This window comes from Nanorana parkeri, unplaced genomic scaffold (assembly GCF_000935625.1).
Source record: "Nanorana parkeri isolate BGI_ZX_2015 unplaced genomic scaffold, ASM93562v1 scaffold165, whole genome shotgun sequence".
NCBI lineage: Eukaryota > Metazoa > Chordata > Amphibia > Anura > Dicroglossidae > Nanorana > Nanorana parkeri.
Genome location: NW_017306433.1, coordinates 1,918,274 through 1,934,796, shown reverse-complemented (window position 1 = coordinate 1,934,796; position 16,523 = coordinate 1,918,274). Strand labels below are relative to the sequence as shown.

At 40.8% G+C, this 16,523-nt stretch overlaps 1 protein-coding gene across 1 annotated transcript; it reads left to right on the top strand.

The window, feature by feature from the left end:
* The first annotated feature begins 458 nt into the window (after positions 1-458).
* LOC108785501 (elongation of very long chain fatty acids protein 6-like) lies at positions 459-15,952 on the top strand. Its single transcript, XM_018554583.1, has 4 exons — positions 459-581; positions 7,390-7,521; positions 11,370-11,521; positions 15,483-15,952. Exons 1-4 carry the CDS (start codon positions 484-486, stop codon positions 15,902-15,904), a joined length of 804 nt encoding a protein of 267 aa, XP_018410085.1. The 5' UTR covers positions 459-483; the 3' UTR covers positions 15,905-15,952.
* Positions 15,953-16,523: the final 571 nt, after the last annotated feature.

Sequence of the window (16,523 nt, the reverse complement as noted above, 5' to 3'; positions counted from 1 at the left end):
TTTAGTAGCTCTGTTCAGTATATTCAAATAATCATTTGTCTAATTGCAGCAGAACAGTATTATTATTATTAGTTTACAGGATTTATTTAGCACCAAAAGTTTGCGCATTGCTTTAACATTTAAAGGGAGACAGTACAGTTACAATGCAATTCAAGAGAAGATGGCTAGGAGGGTCGTGCCATGAGAGATTCACTCGAGCAGTCTTAAAAAAATATGCATCTGGTGGCATAATGAAACATTCTGACCCTGCACATGAATATCTGGTACTTGTATAACATTTGTGATTCTGTTGCATGCTTTACAGGCAGCTTATCTCTTCAAGGGCTGTACACCCCACACATGTCATCAAGCAGGTGTAGGCTTTAATGTACAAGGGCGGGGTGTTACTACTGTGATACTGGTTTAGCTGGCTTCTCTTTTACTGGTCCTGTCTCATTCAACAGACAGCACAGCAGACGTACAGGCTCAGCTTCACACAGGAAAATGGAGGAGCGCAACCTGTCCGTGATTCTACTGCAGGAATATGATTTTGAGAGGGGATTTGATTACCAGGAAGCCTTCCAATGGATGCAGCAGAACTGGTGAGTTATAAAAGGAAACCTGGAACAGGAAAATGTATTCCATGAAATGAAAGCATGCTGGTGCAAAATCTTTGTCATGAAGTCTATAAAAGAGTAATGAACTCTTTGATAAACGTTAGAGTGCTGTATGTGTGTAAAGAGCTTTTATCCTGTGCCATTTATGAATAGAGAAAAACTTTATAGCCGTATCGATGTGAGCAGTCATCCCTATTTGTGCTCTGGATTTATACAGTCTAGCACTGAATCTGTGGTGTGCCTGACTGATGCATGACTTCATTTGATCTAGAGCAGCGTTTGCCTATTTGTTATTTGTCCAGTATACCACTATCTCCAATAATTATCCTATGATTTGCCATATAGTTGCCATTCCTAAACTGTACACACGTTCTCCAGTATTGCTAGAGATAGCAGAAAGTACATATCTAGTAAAAGGGTAGGTCCACAGTCAAATTTCTTGAATTGTCCATCCACTGCATGCTTGTGGTGGGTGTGCATCTCTTGATCTGCCAGAGAAATGCTGGATTATCTAGAATTTCTGAATACAACAATGATGAATGTGTATTATCCTGATATTGACACATTGTTAAACAGCTGTAAAGAGAAGATGATGACATGTATTAGTGTCATGTGCTCACTGTCATATAGACAACCAGAAGGATCAACGGTCCCTCTGACAACTGCATTTGTCTCAGGAGTTTAACTCATGACCATTGTGCTGGAAAGATAATGTGATGTGCTCATGGCAACCAATCAGGGTGTTTCATTTATTTCCAGACATATTCTGGTTATCAACTCCATGTAAAGTTAATGGTATTTCCAGTCTATTGCACCTGTAAATATATGGAGATACATTTATAAAGACTTACATGGGGTAGCTAACTGGTGAGGAGCCCATTGGGGTGAACTCTCTTGTAGTGAATATCCAATCACGTGCAAGGGAAAAAAAGGCAAAAAGGCAGTATTTTTGCTAGTACATAATTGGATGATAGAAGCCGGCAGAACTTTACCTCATTCCCTATGCTAGGAGAAAATTCCTTTGCAAACTTAACAGCCTCTTTGCCTTTAGTAAATCAACCCCAATATATCTGTTTCCTAGAACATTAGAACGTTCCCCTCACTACTGCAGAAGGGAACCACACAACACATGAAACAAAAGTCATTCAGCCAACTTCATGACTGCTCGCCTACAACAACTAAAGAAACTTTGATTGTTGGGAGTAGAGTGAGAAAACATTGTAAATAGATGAATATACACTATATTGCTAAAAGTATTGGGACGCCTGCCTTTACACGCACATGAACTTTAATGGCATCCCAGTCTTAGTCCGTAGGGTTCAATACTGAGTTGGCCCACCATTTGCAGCTTCAACTCTTTTGGGAAGGCTGTTCACAAGGTTTAGGAGTATCTCTATGTGAATGTTTGACCATTCTTCCAGAGGTCAGGTACTGATGTTGGACGAGAAAGCCTGGCTTGCAGTCTCCACTCTAATTCATCCCAAAGGTGTTCTATCTGGTTGAGGTCAGGACTCTGTGCAGGCCAGTCAAGTTCCTCCACCCCAAACTCGCTCATCCATGTCTTTATGGACCTTGCTTTTTGCACTGGTGCGCAGTCATGTTGGAACACGAAGGGGCCATCCCCAAATTGTTTCCACAAAGTTGATAACCTAAAATTGTCCACAATGTCTTGGTATGCTGATGCCTTTAGTTCCCTTCACTGGAACTAAGGGGACGAGTCCAACCCCTGGAAAAACAACCCCACACCATAATCCCTCCTCAGAAAAACTTTACACTTGACACAATGCAGTCAGGCAAGTACCGTTCTTCTGGCAACCGCCAAACCCAGACACATCCACCGGATTGTCAGACAGAGAAGCCTGATTGGTCACTCCAGGGAACATGTCTCCACTTCTCTACAGTCCAGTGGTGGCGTGCTTTACACCACTGCATCTGACGCTTTGCATTGCACTTGGTGATGTAAGGCTTAGATGCAGCTGCTCGAACATGGAAATTCCATGAAGCTCTCTACGCACTGTTGTTGTGCAAATCTGAAGGCCACATGAAGTTTGGAAGTCTGTAGCTATTGACTCTGCAGACAGTTGGCGACTTCTGCGCACTGTGCGCTTCAGCATGCGCTGATCCCGCTCTGTCATTTTACATGGCCTACCACTTCTTGGCTGAGTTGCTGTTGTACCCAGTTGCTTCCAATTTGTTATAATACCACTAACAGTTGACCGTGGAATATTTAGTAGCAAGGAAATTTCACGGATGGACTTATTGCACAGGTGGCAACCTATCAGGGTACCACGGTTGAATTCACTGAACTCCTGAGAGCAACCCATTCTTTCACAAATGTTTGTAGAAGCAGTCTGCATGCCTAGGGGCTTGATTTTATACATCTGTGGCCATGGAGGGGATTGGAACACCTGAATCCAATGATTTGGAGGGGTGTCCCAATACTTTTGGCAATATAGTGTATTCCAACTAACCAAACCGACATACAAATTATATGAGCATTTTATGCCAAATTCTGTATTTCAAAAGTTGGACTTGGACCTGTTTTTTGTTTCTGGACATAATGAAAAGCTGTTTTCTGAGATACGGTATCTACAGACAGAAAATAATGTTTGTATGGTCAGATTGAGCAACAATCTTATTTTCAATCACAGCAGATATTTTGTGGCTGACTTATGACTGTGGACTTGATTCTTCTCTAAGATAGGACAGCTCTTTGGATGTCTGCAGAGTGCTTACCCTCCATAGCATCAAACAGGCAAGCTCATCCAATGTCTATGTTAGGGGTAGGCAACCTCGCCACTCCTGCTGTGCTAAAACTACCACAGTTGCCTACTCCTGGTCTAAGCCATGGATAAGAGATGACAGCTGTCCAATCCAGTTGTATTTTGGCCTCCTGTGATAACTATTGATCTCCCCGACTACCCTCCTAAGTCTACATTGCATTTAGTTATAAATACTGAACCTTGATGACTATCTTGTAATAACATATAGCTGACATTTCTTTCCTACATCGAAATATGACAGAAGAATGTCTTTACAAACATACATTCCATACACACCCATAAAAAAGAGAACGTTGTAGAGTATTCCACACAGAATGCGCAAAGCAGCTTCCTGGAACAAAGGTCAAAATCCTTTCTCACTTTATACAATGGCACGTCTGATTTCAGAGGTTTGACAATGAGGTGTATTTTAAATGGCTCTGTTTGCAGTTACTTTTACTAGATGTGACTAAGCTAAACTCTCTGGCAAGGAACAGAAAATGTCTGAAATAAATGCCATGTTCATTTTAGGTATAAGATCTGGACTTCTATTAATATGCAATAATATGGCTGTTTGATTAAGGCAGGTGCAGTTAAAACAGGACTCATGTCTTGTAATGCTCTTTTTAGCTACCTGAAGATGAAATCTAATAGATAAATGGGTGCTGTGAACAAAAGTCTATACAATTTATGAAAATAAGAATGGAAAAGTAATTTCGGTTCAGAATTAGGTGCAGTAAGAAGATAAAAGTTTTGATCCCATTGTAGTTACAGTACCAAAAGCTCAGAATATTTTCTTGCAGATAAGGATGGGGAGTTGCTACATAGCTGCCACCTGCTAGGAGGGTGATGCAGTGCAGGAAGAACCTGTTTTTTTTTGCCTGTTGCTCTCCTGCCTAACAAAGCCCCTAAAGAAAATATCAGATGTTAGCGCATACTGCACATTTCTTAAAAGAAAGGAAAAGTATGTATAACCGCTGTTGAAATTAATCAGCTGGACATGAAATGAATGGGGATCGGCCTCTTCCTACCACATGGGCAAAGAAAACTACAAGCAACAGAAATGCCAAAACCTTTTTTCCATCTTGAATAGAGGAGGGAATTTAAAACCACGAACAAGTTGTGTTCCATTGGGGAGAAATATGACTTCCTTTCCTGTAGACACAACAGAAAGTGAGAGAAATGCACAACTGTCCCCATTAGAAGTTTTACCCTCTATTCCTATTCTGGTGACGCCTTACAGTAGAACTGAAGCTGAAACATTTCTTTTGTTTTGGACAGACCTTTTTTGCCATCTGTGTCCCATTGGGGAAATTTCCCTTCACTTCCTGACAAGTAGCCACTACTACTACTACTACTACTAATTACAGTCGGGCTGATTGCAATTAGAAAGCCTATTTAAAGAGCAGAAGTACAATGTTAGCGCAATGCCAGGAGGATCTGGTTGGCAGGAAGTAATAGACTTGCAGAAAACAAATACCTACTTTGCATCACATGAATATGTATCAAAAATTGTCTGTGAGAGCACTGGCACGGTGTTCATATTGGCACAAACAGAAGACAAATTAATTTACATCAATATAAAACACCTGCTTCTGACTGTGTTGTTTCCTCTAGTACAGTCAGCCCAAGTAAACAGTATAATGTTTGTGAATTCTGTCCATGGGATTGCTGCTATGGTCCCATAATTGGGCAATTGCACTCAAGTGTTATCCATATGAGTAACAATCCTAGGTAATTAACCAACACTTAAATCTTTGGTTTACTATGCATTGTTTCCATTATTAGTCCTAAATAGTTGTATATTTAATATAGAATGAAGAAGAGTAGTTCTTCTTCCATGCAGCCATAACTGAGTTTGAGATGTATGCCTCTCAGCTGTAATAACACTATTATAACAAAGATCCATAGCATGGAATCCATGAATCCTATAATATTTTGATGACATCCATGTACTTGCATGAATAATCATATTTATCTAAAAAAAACATAGCAATATCTACAGCAGATTTGGGAGCTCATATTTTAGTCTCAATGTGCAACCATTAATAAGAACAGAATCAATCTCGGTATAGAGTTTTTGCTTTTTGTATATATATATATATCACCTAATAAAAAAATAAAAAAAAAGGAAGGAGAAAATGTCTACTATAGGGTCGATTTAACATTGTTTACTCCCAAGATCCACACATTTTCTAATGAAATCTTATGTGAAAAATGTATTAAGCTTAAGTAAAAGTCTTGTGACTCTTGGCTTAAAACATTTGTAAATAGACCCCTATATCTGCCAGAAGTCTTACTAAAGCCACCAAGATCATAGGCTTAGTCAATAAAGCTAAGACACCAAGATAGGGATCCTTTTTTTAAAAAAAAACAAAAAAAACGTCCAGCTATTTTCAGATAATTCCAATTTAAACATTTCAGTAACATGGCTAAAAACAAAGATCCATATCTTTGTGTAAAATATTTCCAAATTAAGAATTAATTGAATAATTTATGAAAATCTAAAACTAAAAATCCATGGTCATTTTGATAAAATAAGTATTTTTTACAGATCACTTTTTATATGTATAATACATTTGAATACAGCTACTAGACGTTTCTTCTAGTCATTGTGTTGAACAAGTACTGTATAGGAAGAAAATAAAAAAGTAACAAAATTGACTGAATAGGTTCTACCAATCCAAGTCAGAGGTAGAACATCCCAATGGATATAATCAGCTATTAACTGCTTTTTTTTGTTTTTTATCATGTCAAGTGTGAGGGTAAACAGAGCACCGGGTAGCAGTAAACAAAAATGACAATGGTTCTGACTTTATCCTACTCTATCCAAAACTAAGAAAAAAGTTTTGGCTGGACATTCACGTTATTATTTTCTGCCTCTCAGGTTTACAATAAGATTTAGATTCACTAAAGACATGGATCTCTTTTAGAGAAAAGGAGTCTTTATTAGGTTTGGCAACGCTGGTGATTAAGGCAGAAACCACTCTATTTGACATTGCAATTCCAGCTAAAATATGACTTCAAGAAACTTTTGCTTGAGAAAATACCAGTGAAGAAAGGTATCGCATATTTTTATTTCATTCATGGTATTGGTTTGGTATACCTTTGCTCACATGCTCTTCTGGCTGTTCCAATGGCCACCTGAGTTCATGTGTGACACCACTGCAGAGTCCTTCCTAGGAAATGTCCTTCACAGGGGCAAAATGTCTCTTTATATTTCAGATGCTGTGTGCAGTATTAGCCAAGGTGTGTTCTCTGCAGAGAGAAATAATAACACCAACATTTGCATCTACCAGAGAGACCTACTACCTCACTAAAGTGGGGCATATTCATAGATCTCCTCTATTCCTGTTCTAGTGACAACCACAGAATTTTGGATTTCCCTTACATTTCAGTGGCCGTCAGGACAAAATGTGAGGGTTAATTTCCACAATGAGAAGTGAAGTTCTATACTATTATATTATAATATTATAATATATTGACGGTTCACTGACTGATATAATGTAAAGTAATGGGTTTGGGAGAAAAAACTAGACAAGCTGTTAGGAGCAGTGGTATCAAAAAGGCAAACAGCCACACTAGAATCTTAAACCCCAGCAGCTCTGGATCACACTCTGATGTGAAGGTGTGCTGAAAACGTTCATGTAAGGTGGAGACTCTGATGTGAAAGAGGGGGACGCTTAAGTAAAGGGGGCTCCTGATGTCAAAGGCAGACCCTGATGGGGACTGAGGACTCTGATGTGAAGGGGGACTGAAGATTCTGATGTCAAGAAGGAGACTGAGGACCACGATGTGAAGAGGGACTGAAGACTTTGATGTGAAGGAGGAGCTGAGGATCTGATGTGAAGGGGGGATTAAGGACTCTGTTGTGAAGGAGGTACTCTGATGTGAAGGGGTGATGAATACTTTGTCATGTAGGGTGGACTCTGAACTGAAGGGGGCTCCTAATTTGAAAGGGGGTTACTGACGTGAAAAGGGGTCTCTGATATTGTTTTTTCACAGTAATATAATCCTTTTCTTTTGCACAGGAGCAAGGCCTTCTTTTTCTCTGTTCTGTATGCTGCAATGATATTTGGAGGTCAGCGAGTTATGAAAGAAAGGAAAAGATTTGAACTGCGAAGGCCTCTCGTTCTGTGGTCACTGACACTTGCTGTTTTCAGGTGAGTAGCCAGTCTTGTGTATTATGTCTTGTGCATTGTACTGTAATTGGGATATTGATTATTTTACTTGTAACATGTAGTATGTAGTACTTAGGACCAACTACAGCTGTAGCAGAATAGACTACTACTACTACTGCTATCGGGTACAATGGCACAGCAGGGTTCAGTATTGCTTGGCTTCATCATGATTCATACAAGCAGCAACTCACCTTGTGAAATAATTTTGTGTAATTTGAGGGGGTTAGTCACTAAAAAGCTGAAGGACATAGCCAAACCTATGGACATAGGGAACCCTACAGCTGAAAAATGAAAAAAAACAAACAAACCATGGGGTCCCCCTAAAACTCCAAACCAGACCCTTAATGGGTCTGGTTTGGAGTTTGGCAGGAAAGGGGGGGGTGAAAAAATGTCTGGGCCCCCCCACCCCAATCCCTTACCAGACCCTTTATCCAAGCAGCAGCCTGGCAATGCAAGAAAGGGAGGGAAATTATTATGCCCTCCCTGCACTATACCAGACCACATGCCCTTTGCATTGGGAGGGTGCTTTTCCAGGGGTCCCCCGCCTGGCTCGCTCACACTCCCCCCTTTCCTGCCCTGCCAGGCCAGTGCCTGGATTAAGGGTCTGGTAGGGAATTTTAGGGGGACCCCTAGAGGGTCTGATTTGACTTTTTGGGGGAACACCACAACCTTTTTTTAAATTTGTAACTTGGGGGGTCTCTCCTAACATTTCTACGAGACCTAAAGGGTCTGGTATAATTCGGGAGGGGGACCCTACACTGTTTTGTTTTTTTTTGCCTTTGTTTACATCTTTTTGAAATTTTGCTTGCTACCTCTGAAGTAGTGAGAAGAATAATCGAGCCAAATGCTGCACAGCAGCATTCAGCTATTCACTCATTGCTTTTTCGGCCCCTATGAGAATAGGGGTGAACAGCAGCGAGTGAACTACCGTACGCTTGCCTCAGCCGATCCTGATGTTGGATCGGCTCAGATGAACGTTTTCTTCACTTCTGCTCAGCTGGACTTGCTGAGGCTGTTTGGCTGAACCGAAGGGAACTTAAGCCAGCCAATGTACGGCTGAAATCAGTCATACTCGGCTGAAGTGACTAGCCGAACGGTGTTCGGCTCCCTTCACTTAGGCTCGATTATTCACTTGACTGCCTTCGGCAGCTTAGTGAATAACCCCCTGAATGTATTTGCTTTTTAATAACCTCCACCCAATTACTATGAGAGGAATTATATTGGTAGCTTCGGCTTTCAGCGCGCGTTTGTGAATAGCCTGTACAGCAGCTTTTCGGTTCTACTGAACCAAAGGGGTCCTGGGGCCGAAGCTAGCCGAAGGATCGGCCGAAGCTACGGCTAGATCCTTCGGCTGCTTCGTGAATAGACCCCATAATATCGGAGACTAGATTTGTTTTTATATATTTATTTTGGCATTGCCTTTAAAATAAAGAACCAGGAGCCTTGTCTACTACATATGGTTTTGCCTACACGGAACTTTTTGTGTTAATTTTAAGTAAGTTCTTTGTGGATGGTTGTAGTATATACATTGATCTAAGCCCAACCACTAAAGTTTTATAAAAGCTTTCAAATGTGTATTACTTTCCAGTAGTTGTTTTTAGACTTCTGGTATTTGGAGCTTTTATTAAAATAACAACCAGTGATCATGCCACGAAGGTTCTTGTTTAGGCACTTCCTGTTGAAATCTCTCTCCCAAATATGCTCCTGCATTGTCACCCAATCACATGTGCTACTAGTGGAGACAACATACATTGTGCAGCCAATTTGCTGTTATTGCTACCAGGTTGCTGGTCCAGAGCAATGATGTACAGCCAATGCTGGAACAAGTTCATGTAGACAGAAAGTGGCTGAAATCAGCAGATACACAAAAGGATGAAAGTAAGGTGGAAATAGTATTCCATATATATAAAAAAGTCAATTTCATATAATACGCTTCAGCAAACTAAACATCCCCTTAAATGTATTTTAATAAACACAATGTTGACCCATTTAGTAATTTCAAGTGTGTGTTGTATAAAAAATAAAACAAAAATACTCAAGTATTTACACAGAATTGAAGAAAATCTTATTATTATGGGTATTTATATAGCGCCGACAATTTATGCAGCACTTTACATAGTTGCACATTCACGTCAGTGCCTACCCCCAAGGGGCTTACAATCTAAGGTCCCTATCTCACATACATACATAGAGGGCCTATTTTTTTTTTTTTAGAGAAAAGCCAATTAACCTACCAGCATGTCTTTGGAGTGTGGGAGGAAACCCACACAGGCACAGGGAGAACATGCAAACTCCTTGCAGATAGGGACCTGGCCTGGATTCGAACCAGAGATCCCCAGTGCTGCAAGGCAGAAGCGCTAACCACTACCTCATTGGCCGTTGGCCTTGGTGAGATGTGGCACATTGCACATAGCCTATTGCAGTAATAGCCCTATAACCCTTTAGAATGTCTATTCATTGTTCTACCTCCTGAGTATCATTTACTTTAACACATGGTACATGTTGTTGCTTACTTAAATCTGTCTGCTTAATATACAAGCTTGCATGCTTACATTGCGTTTCATGCTGTTGCCTAACAAGCCACAACATGGTCCCTGTGTTATCTGAGAGCCTTACATTCTGTGAATGTAACATGTTCTGTTTGCTGTTGTTAAGGGAAGCCCATACATTTCTGTTACTACAACTCTTTGTGTTACCATGCTGTTTCTCAGCTAAAGGTTGCTAGTAAATAATTGAATGGATTTGTCTGCCCTCGATTGCTTCAAATGTTATTTGTAATAATAACAGAGGCACTTTTTAGCACCTATATCATAGTAAAAAAAAACATTTCATGCTGCTGCTATGTCTCTATAAAGATAAATGTATATGAATGAATAGAATCCATATAAATAAAGACGTTGGAACTACCTAAACAACAAAGATCAGAGTGTATAGACTTGTTGGAGCTTAACTCAACATTAAACTCAGGAGTTAAAACTTAAAAATGCATTCAAATACCTTAAAGGAGAACTATGAGGTGAGTGCTTTTCACTCACCTCATAGTTCTAGCCGACCTGTGACAATGAGACTGTCACAGGTCGGCTCAGTAGATTGGTGAAGTGAGCGAACACATACCGGCGTTCTCTCACTTCTCGATCCTGTCACAGCTCTCTGCCGTGACAGGGGAGTGGCTGGATTCACCCCTCCCCGCTCTGATCCTCCAGCGCTGACTGGCAGAACGGACGGGCAGGTACAGCTGGCTCTGCCTCTAGATAGGCAGAGCCAGCTGTCACTCACGCAGCTGGGCGGATCCTGACATAATTGTCGGGATCCGCCTCAGCTGCGGCGTCTCAGTAACTGAGCTTAGGGTGACGGGAGGACGCTGCTTCTCCTTTCACTGTCAAGTCACAGGGTGGGGTGTAGGAGGAGATCTGTAAGTGTTACTGAACTGTAGGAGAAAAAACTCTGCTCTTCTGCCCTGCTACATGGGGCAGTGTGTTGTTGCACAGCTGTGTAAATCTTGATGGACTTGATGGACAGAAATTCAAAACTTTATCCTCTTTATGTGTACTTTATCTGTGTATTTAGCTGTTTGGAGTTCAGCTTTACATATAGGCTAGTTTCTCTCACATCATATTGATATACTGTATATTGGTTTCAAGTCGTAAAGTGTAGGCTTATTTCCACAGCAGTACTTGAATCAATGCCTTTCATTAAATGGCAATTGTTCGTCATAATTAGTCTAAATGTCGCTGGAAAACTGCAGTAGAAACATCACAGACTATATTCATTTTATTTACCATTGGACAAGTCTAATATGTTGACTGCCGCTATTTCTTTTTGGCTTGCAGTATCATTGGAGCGGTCCGCACTGGCTGGTTCATGACTAACATGCTCCTATCTAGTGGCTTCAAGCAATCAATATGTGACCGTAGTTTTTATGATGGGCCTGTTAGCAAGTTCTGGGCATACGCCTTTGTCTTGAGTAAGGTCCCAGAGCTTGGTAAGTAAAATGCCTTTTTTCTGATCTTTAAATCTCTGCCTGTGAATCTCTAAATCATATTTTCTCATTTCAAAGATAAACACAAAGAAATTGTCTGAAGTATGTCTAAGGTAAAAGAGGATGACTTCTTGAGACCAGTTTCTTTGAACTCTTTTAACCTACAACCCCAGAGCAAAGTTGTGTATGTTGGTGATGATAGTCTTTCCACAGTTAAAGGATGACAAAAAAAGAAGTATATCTGACTTGAAGGTATAATCATGTTGTAGCTGGCCCCTGTTAACATGTGTGTGACACTAAGCATGGGTTCCATCTAGCACACACAGGAATAAAACTATAGCTATCAAAAACCTATTATTGACCATGGGTGTGTTGTTTTACAATGTATTCTCATATATTCCCTTTTGTCTGGTAGACTGTCAGAAAGAACCGGCTTGGCTGGAATGCAGGCAAACTGGTCATTCTGTACCTTCACTATCAAAACTACAATTCTTGCAGCCTAACGAAACCAAAATAATATTCATTCTAAGTTATCCTTATCTACTTTTGGCTAGTTAGACTTCTTGGACTATTTATACCGTAGACAGGGCCAGTGCTAGACTATTTTCCGCCCTAGGCAAGACCAGCTACTTGCACCCCCCAGCCCCCCTTCCACAGAGCAGCCCCCAATACCCCCCTCAGCGCACGCAGCCCCATTCTCCTGCCAGCTAGCTTCCACTTGCGATAGATGGATGTTTGAAGAATGTCACCAGCACACCAATTTCTTTACAGCAAATAAGTGATTATTTAATGACGTACGCCGTCTCTCGTTTTGCAAGCGCTTTTGGGGCCGCAAAGGGTCCCCTTCATTAGGCTCAGAGATGGATGTAAGCAGCTGGGAAAATTGCCACAATGCTATTGGCTATTTTAATTTGACAGGCTATTTAAGCACCAGTAACTGAGCAGAAGAGCGGACCTGAGAGAGAAAGTTGTCAGTTCCGCTCCTCTGGTCAGTGGGTGGGTGCAATAGCCAGCCAGCCTGCTATTGGCTTTTGCTATTTAAAATAGAAGGGGAGGCACCGTGGGGGGGGGGGGGAGTAGTCAAGGCTGCACCGTAGGCAGCAGTGCGCCCTAGGCGGCTGCCTAGTTGAACTAATGGCAGCACCGGCCCTGACTGTAGAAGTTTATTACAAAGTCACTGGCTTTCCCCAAAATTCCGCTTAACAGGATTACATCTGAGACACTCGCTAAGACACTCGCTGTTTGCATACTGGATTTATCAAACAGGTTTGGTTTCATCTGTGGGGAGGGGTGGACACAATCAATTAAAGGCCATGTGTGAGTCATCCTAAAATTCACTGATGGCGGATGCATTGCAATTTGTCATCTGTCAAGTGTGGAAGTTCCTGAGGTTCATTGCAGCCACTAATGTCATCAGTTATGTCTGCCTCTGCAATAACTGTACACCACATCTAATGTGTTTATAATCTAAAGCTAATTTAGCCCATAAAACACAATAGCATAGGCAAAGAAAGTCCTAATACAATGCTCAAACAAGTAATGGACTATTCAGGCATACCGTATTGTGCAATAATATGCACTTCTACCCATCATATGCACTCTTTTATCAATGCTATTTTCCAAATTGTGGAATCTTTTCTATTTAGATCTTCCAACTATGGGAATGTTACAATCGGTTTTCTTATTTATTGCTATTACATGCATCACATCAGTGTTCCATGTTATTATGATATAAAATAAACCACAATCCTACCTCTTTAATAACTGTTAAAGCAGTCTGTACAGTACACTAAATCTACATGAGTGCATCTTGAAAATTCTTATGTAAAAATATAAAATCCATAGGAAAGGGTTAAATTAAAAAGCTCCAACATATTCCAACCGTATATCTTAAGGAGGCTCAGTTACCTAAGAATAACTGCTGCAGGTGCCTGCATATCCCTGCAACAGCTTCCCAATGCTTGCCTGTCCCATTCTTGCTTGTACATTTCTATTGGGCAGTGTGACTGCCTATCATAGTAATAGCCCAATAGGAATGTGTGTGGAGCATGGTTTAGTGCTGACACTATATAGAACCGTTAGAGCTTTGCATGTCGGAACTGGCCATATTTCAGCCATGAGAGGAGGGTTTCGTTTTTTCAGGTATCTACAGGCACTTCTGTGCAGCATGCACTTCTGGATCAATTTGTGTAGATGACAAGAGTCTCTCTGATAACAAGAACAGCCTGCACTGTGTGAACAAAATAGCTACGTCTTTGGCAGGGTGACTATAACTATTTACACTTTTGCCAGTATAAAGACTGCTGTGCCGTCATAATCCATTATTTGTATAAAGGAATGAGTTGAGTCAGATGACTGGCTAATGGATAATACCATATAATATTCTTGGAAAGTGCAGAAACTCAACGGTTTTAGTTCCAAAATCAACTGTAACTGGCACAATTAGTTTAGGCTATTCTAGATAAATGTTTAGGTTAGAGATAAGCCATGCCATTCAGGCCTATCTTTCTTCTAGAATTGATATGACTCATTTTGTGTGCCATCTGACCATCTGAAGACACCTTTTAGTTCAGGCCTTAGCAATAACCAGGGCAGCCCCTATAATGGGGCCCTCATTGAGGGGAAGGCCAGTGGGGGGTGGGCTGTCTTTAGAGGGGTGGCCACAGCATCCCAGGTTGCTGAGAGCTCTTGCTGGCGTCCCGCTGTGCTCCTGGCAACCAGTGACGTCAGCGAGCTTGGCAGGAGTGGACAGAGAGCTGCTGACAGCACGGCTCTAACACAGCCACCCGTCCCACCTCTCCCCGAATGACCGCTATAAGCAAAGCCCCGCCCCCCAAGCGGCACTATCCGCTTAGGCAGCATATAGGGTAGGGGCTGCCCTGGCAATAACCATGAACACCTAAGCATTTATCCTTATGCTATGGATCAGGAAAGACAGAGACACACATAGACACTGCCTGCTTCAGACAAGGTTTTTGTTGAGATCTCTCAAGCAGTGAAATTTGTAGGTGCCAACAGACATGGGACTGCAGACGACATTAATACATAAACAATAATATGAAAAATAAAGAGACAGGACATCTAAATATTGGCAAATAATGGCCGCTGCATTTTTATTGGTATCCAATAAATATATATATACATTTTAACTTTATTAACCAAAATAACATTAACCAATGAGTAATACTTCAAACCAACTCTTTGCCCAGTCATTACAACTCGAGCAAATCAACTTCACTTAACTGTGAATTAGTTCCCCCCAATAAATGAGGTGACAAACCACATAAAAAAGCCAGGACTAGGGAGGGAGGGACGGAGGGGGCTTGCTGAGCTGTGATCCAGACAAATGGTGATGAATTTGCTGAGATACCTTTTTTATATAGGGGTGACCAGGGGGCTGCAGAATGTTCTAGAAATCCTTGAGGAGAATTCTTCCCGCCTAAAACTCCCGGCTTGTCTGAGGAGATTTAAAGGGCCAGTAATCCTGATAATAAAAGCAAACAGCAAAAAACAGGGTAAAGGGTATAAGTCGCTGCAGTCCCATGCAGGTGGGCCTCTTATAATATGCCCCCCATTTACAGAAGCTTGTCAGCTGATTAGCTGCCTTTTTTGCAATCTTCTGTGAGCCCTTTGTGTTGCTCTGGTAAGATATAAATAGCAAAGAAGCACACATGAACTTAACTATAAAAATACACTAACAGCCTTCTTTAGCAGAAGAATCCTTACAGTGGTGTTCATGGTAATGAAAAATGATCTACAGTACAAAAAGGAACAGGCAACAAAAGGTATGAAGATTATGCTGACTGGAGCTTAGAGTCTTACTTTTCAGTACTGAGCTGTCTCACAGATTTAGGTTTACTAGGTTTTCACTTGCTCCAAACTTATTCACACCACAAGGCATAAACCTATTCCTCTGCTCATATATAGCCAGACTTACACTAATTATTTTTCTGTTCCTCTACAGGAGACACTTTGTTCATTGTCCTTCGCAAACAAAAGCTGATCTTCCTTCACTGGTATCATCACATTACTGTACTGCTCTACACCTGGTACGCATACAAGGATGCCGTGGCTGGAGGAGGATGGTTTATGACCATGAATTACACCGTCCATTCTTTCATGTATTCTTATTACACTCTTAGAGCAGCAAGGATCCACGTGCCACGATATTGTGCCATGTTCATCACAATGACCCAGATTCTACAAATGGTAATGGGCACCTTTGTCAATGTTCTAGTGTACCAGTGGATGCAGAATGGGACATGTTCAAGCACATTGGAGAACATATTCTGGTCAACTGTGATGTACGCAAGCTATCTGATGCTTTTCTGCAGCTTTTTCTATGATGCTTATATGAAAACTTCAGCCAAGAGTAAGGGAGAATAACCTGTATTCAAATATAGACTGTGAACTTGCCATCAAACATTTCCAGCTGTTACCAGGAATTATATTTTATAAATATGTGTGAAAGAATCACTATTTTTATACATAAAAAATGTTGTATCACCAATAATGGAAGTAGTTTTAAAATGCTGCAAAAAAATCGGAACTGAAATTCTATCTGATTTTTCCATAAATCCAACCTACAAATACATTTTGACAATTTCCAGTTGACTGTTCTTTAAATGGGATTTTTTAAACTCCGGACCCAAGGACAATTGGCAGGTATATTAATCACACATGTCTTATCTGTGTTATAGTGCACAGTATGGAGGATCCAGATATGTTAAGACCATTTATAATGGGCCCTTTACACTATGTTCCACGTTTTATGTACTAATGAAGATTTCTTTAACTGTAATAGTTTGATGACACATGTGCAGGAGAACTTATATTACTCATAACAGAGCATTGTAGGAAATATCTCACAAATAAATAAACCAAGAAATCTTCAATGTTATTGCCATTTGCTTGTGTATAGTTAATGTAATGACATAATGGCAAGTTTAAAAGGCATTCTGGTCTGTTATTTACTTTCCTAAAGGTTGGCTTAGAGTGCTGTTAT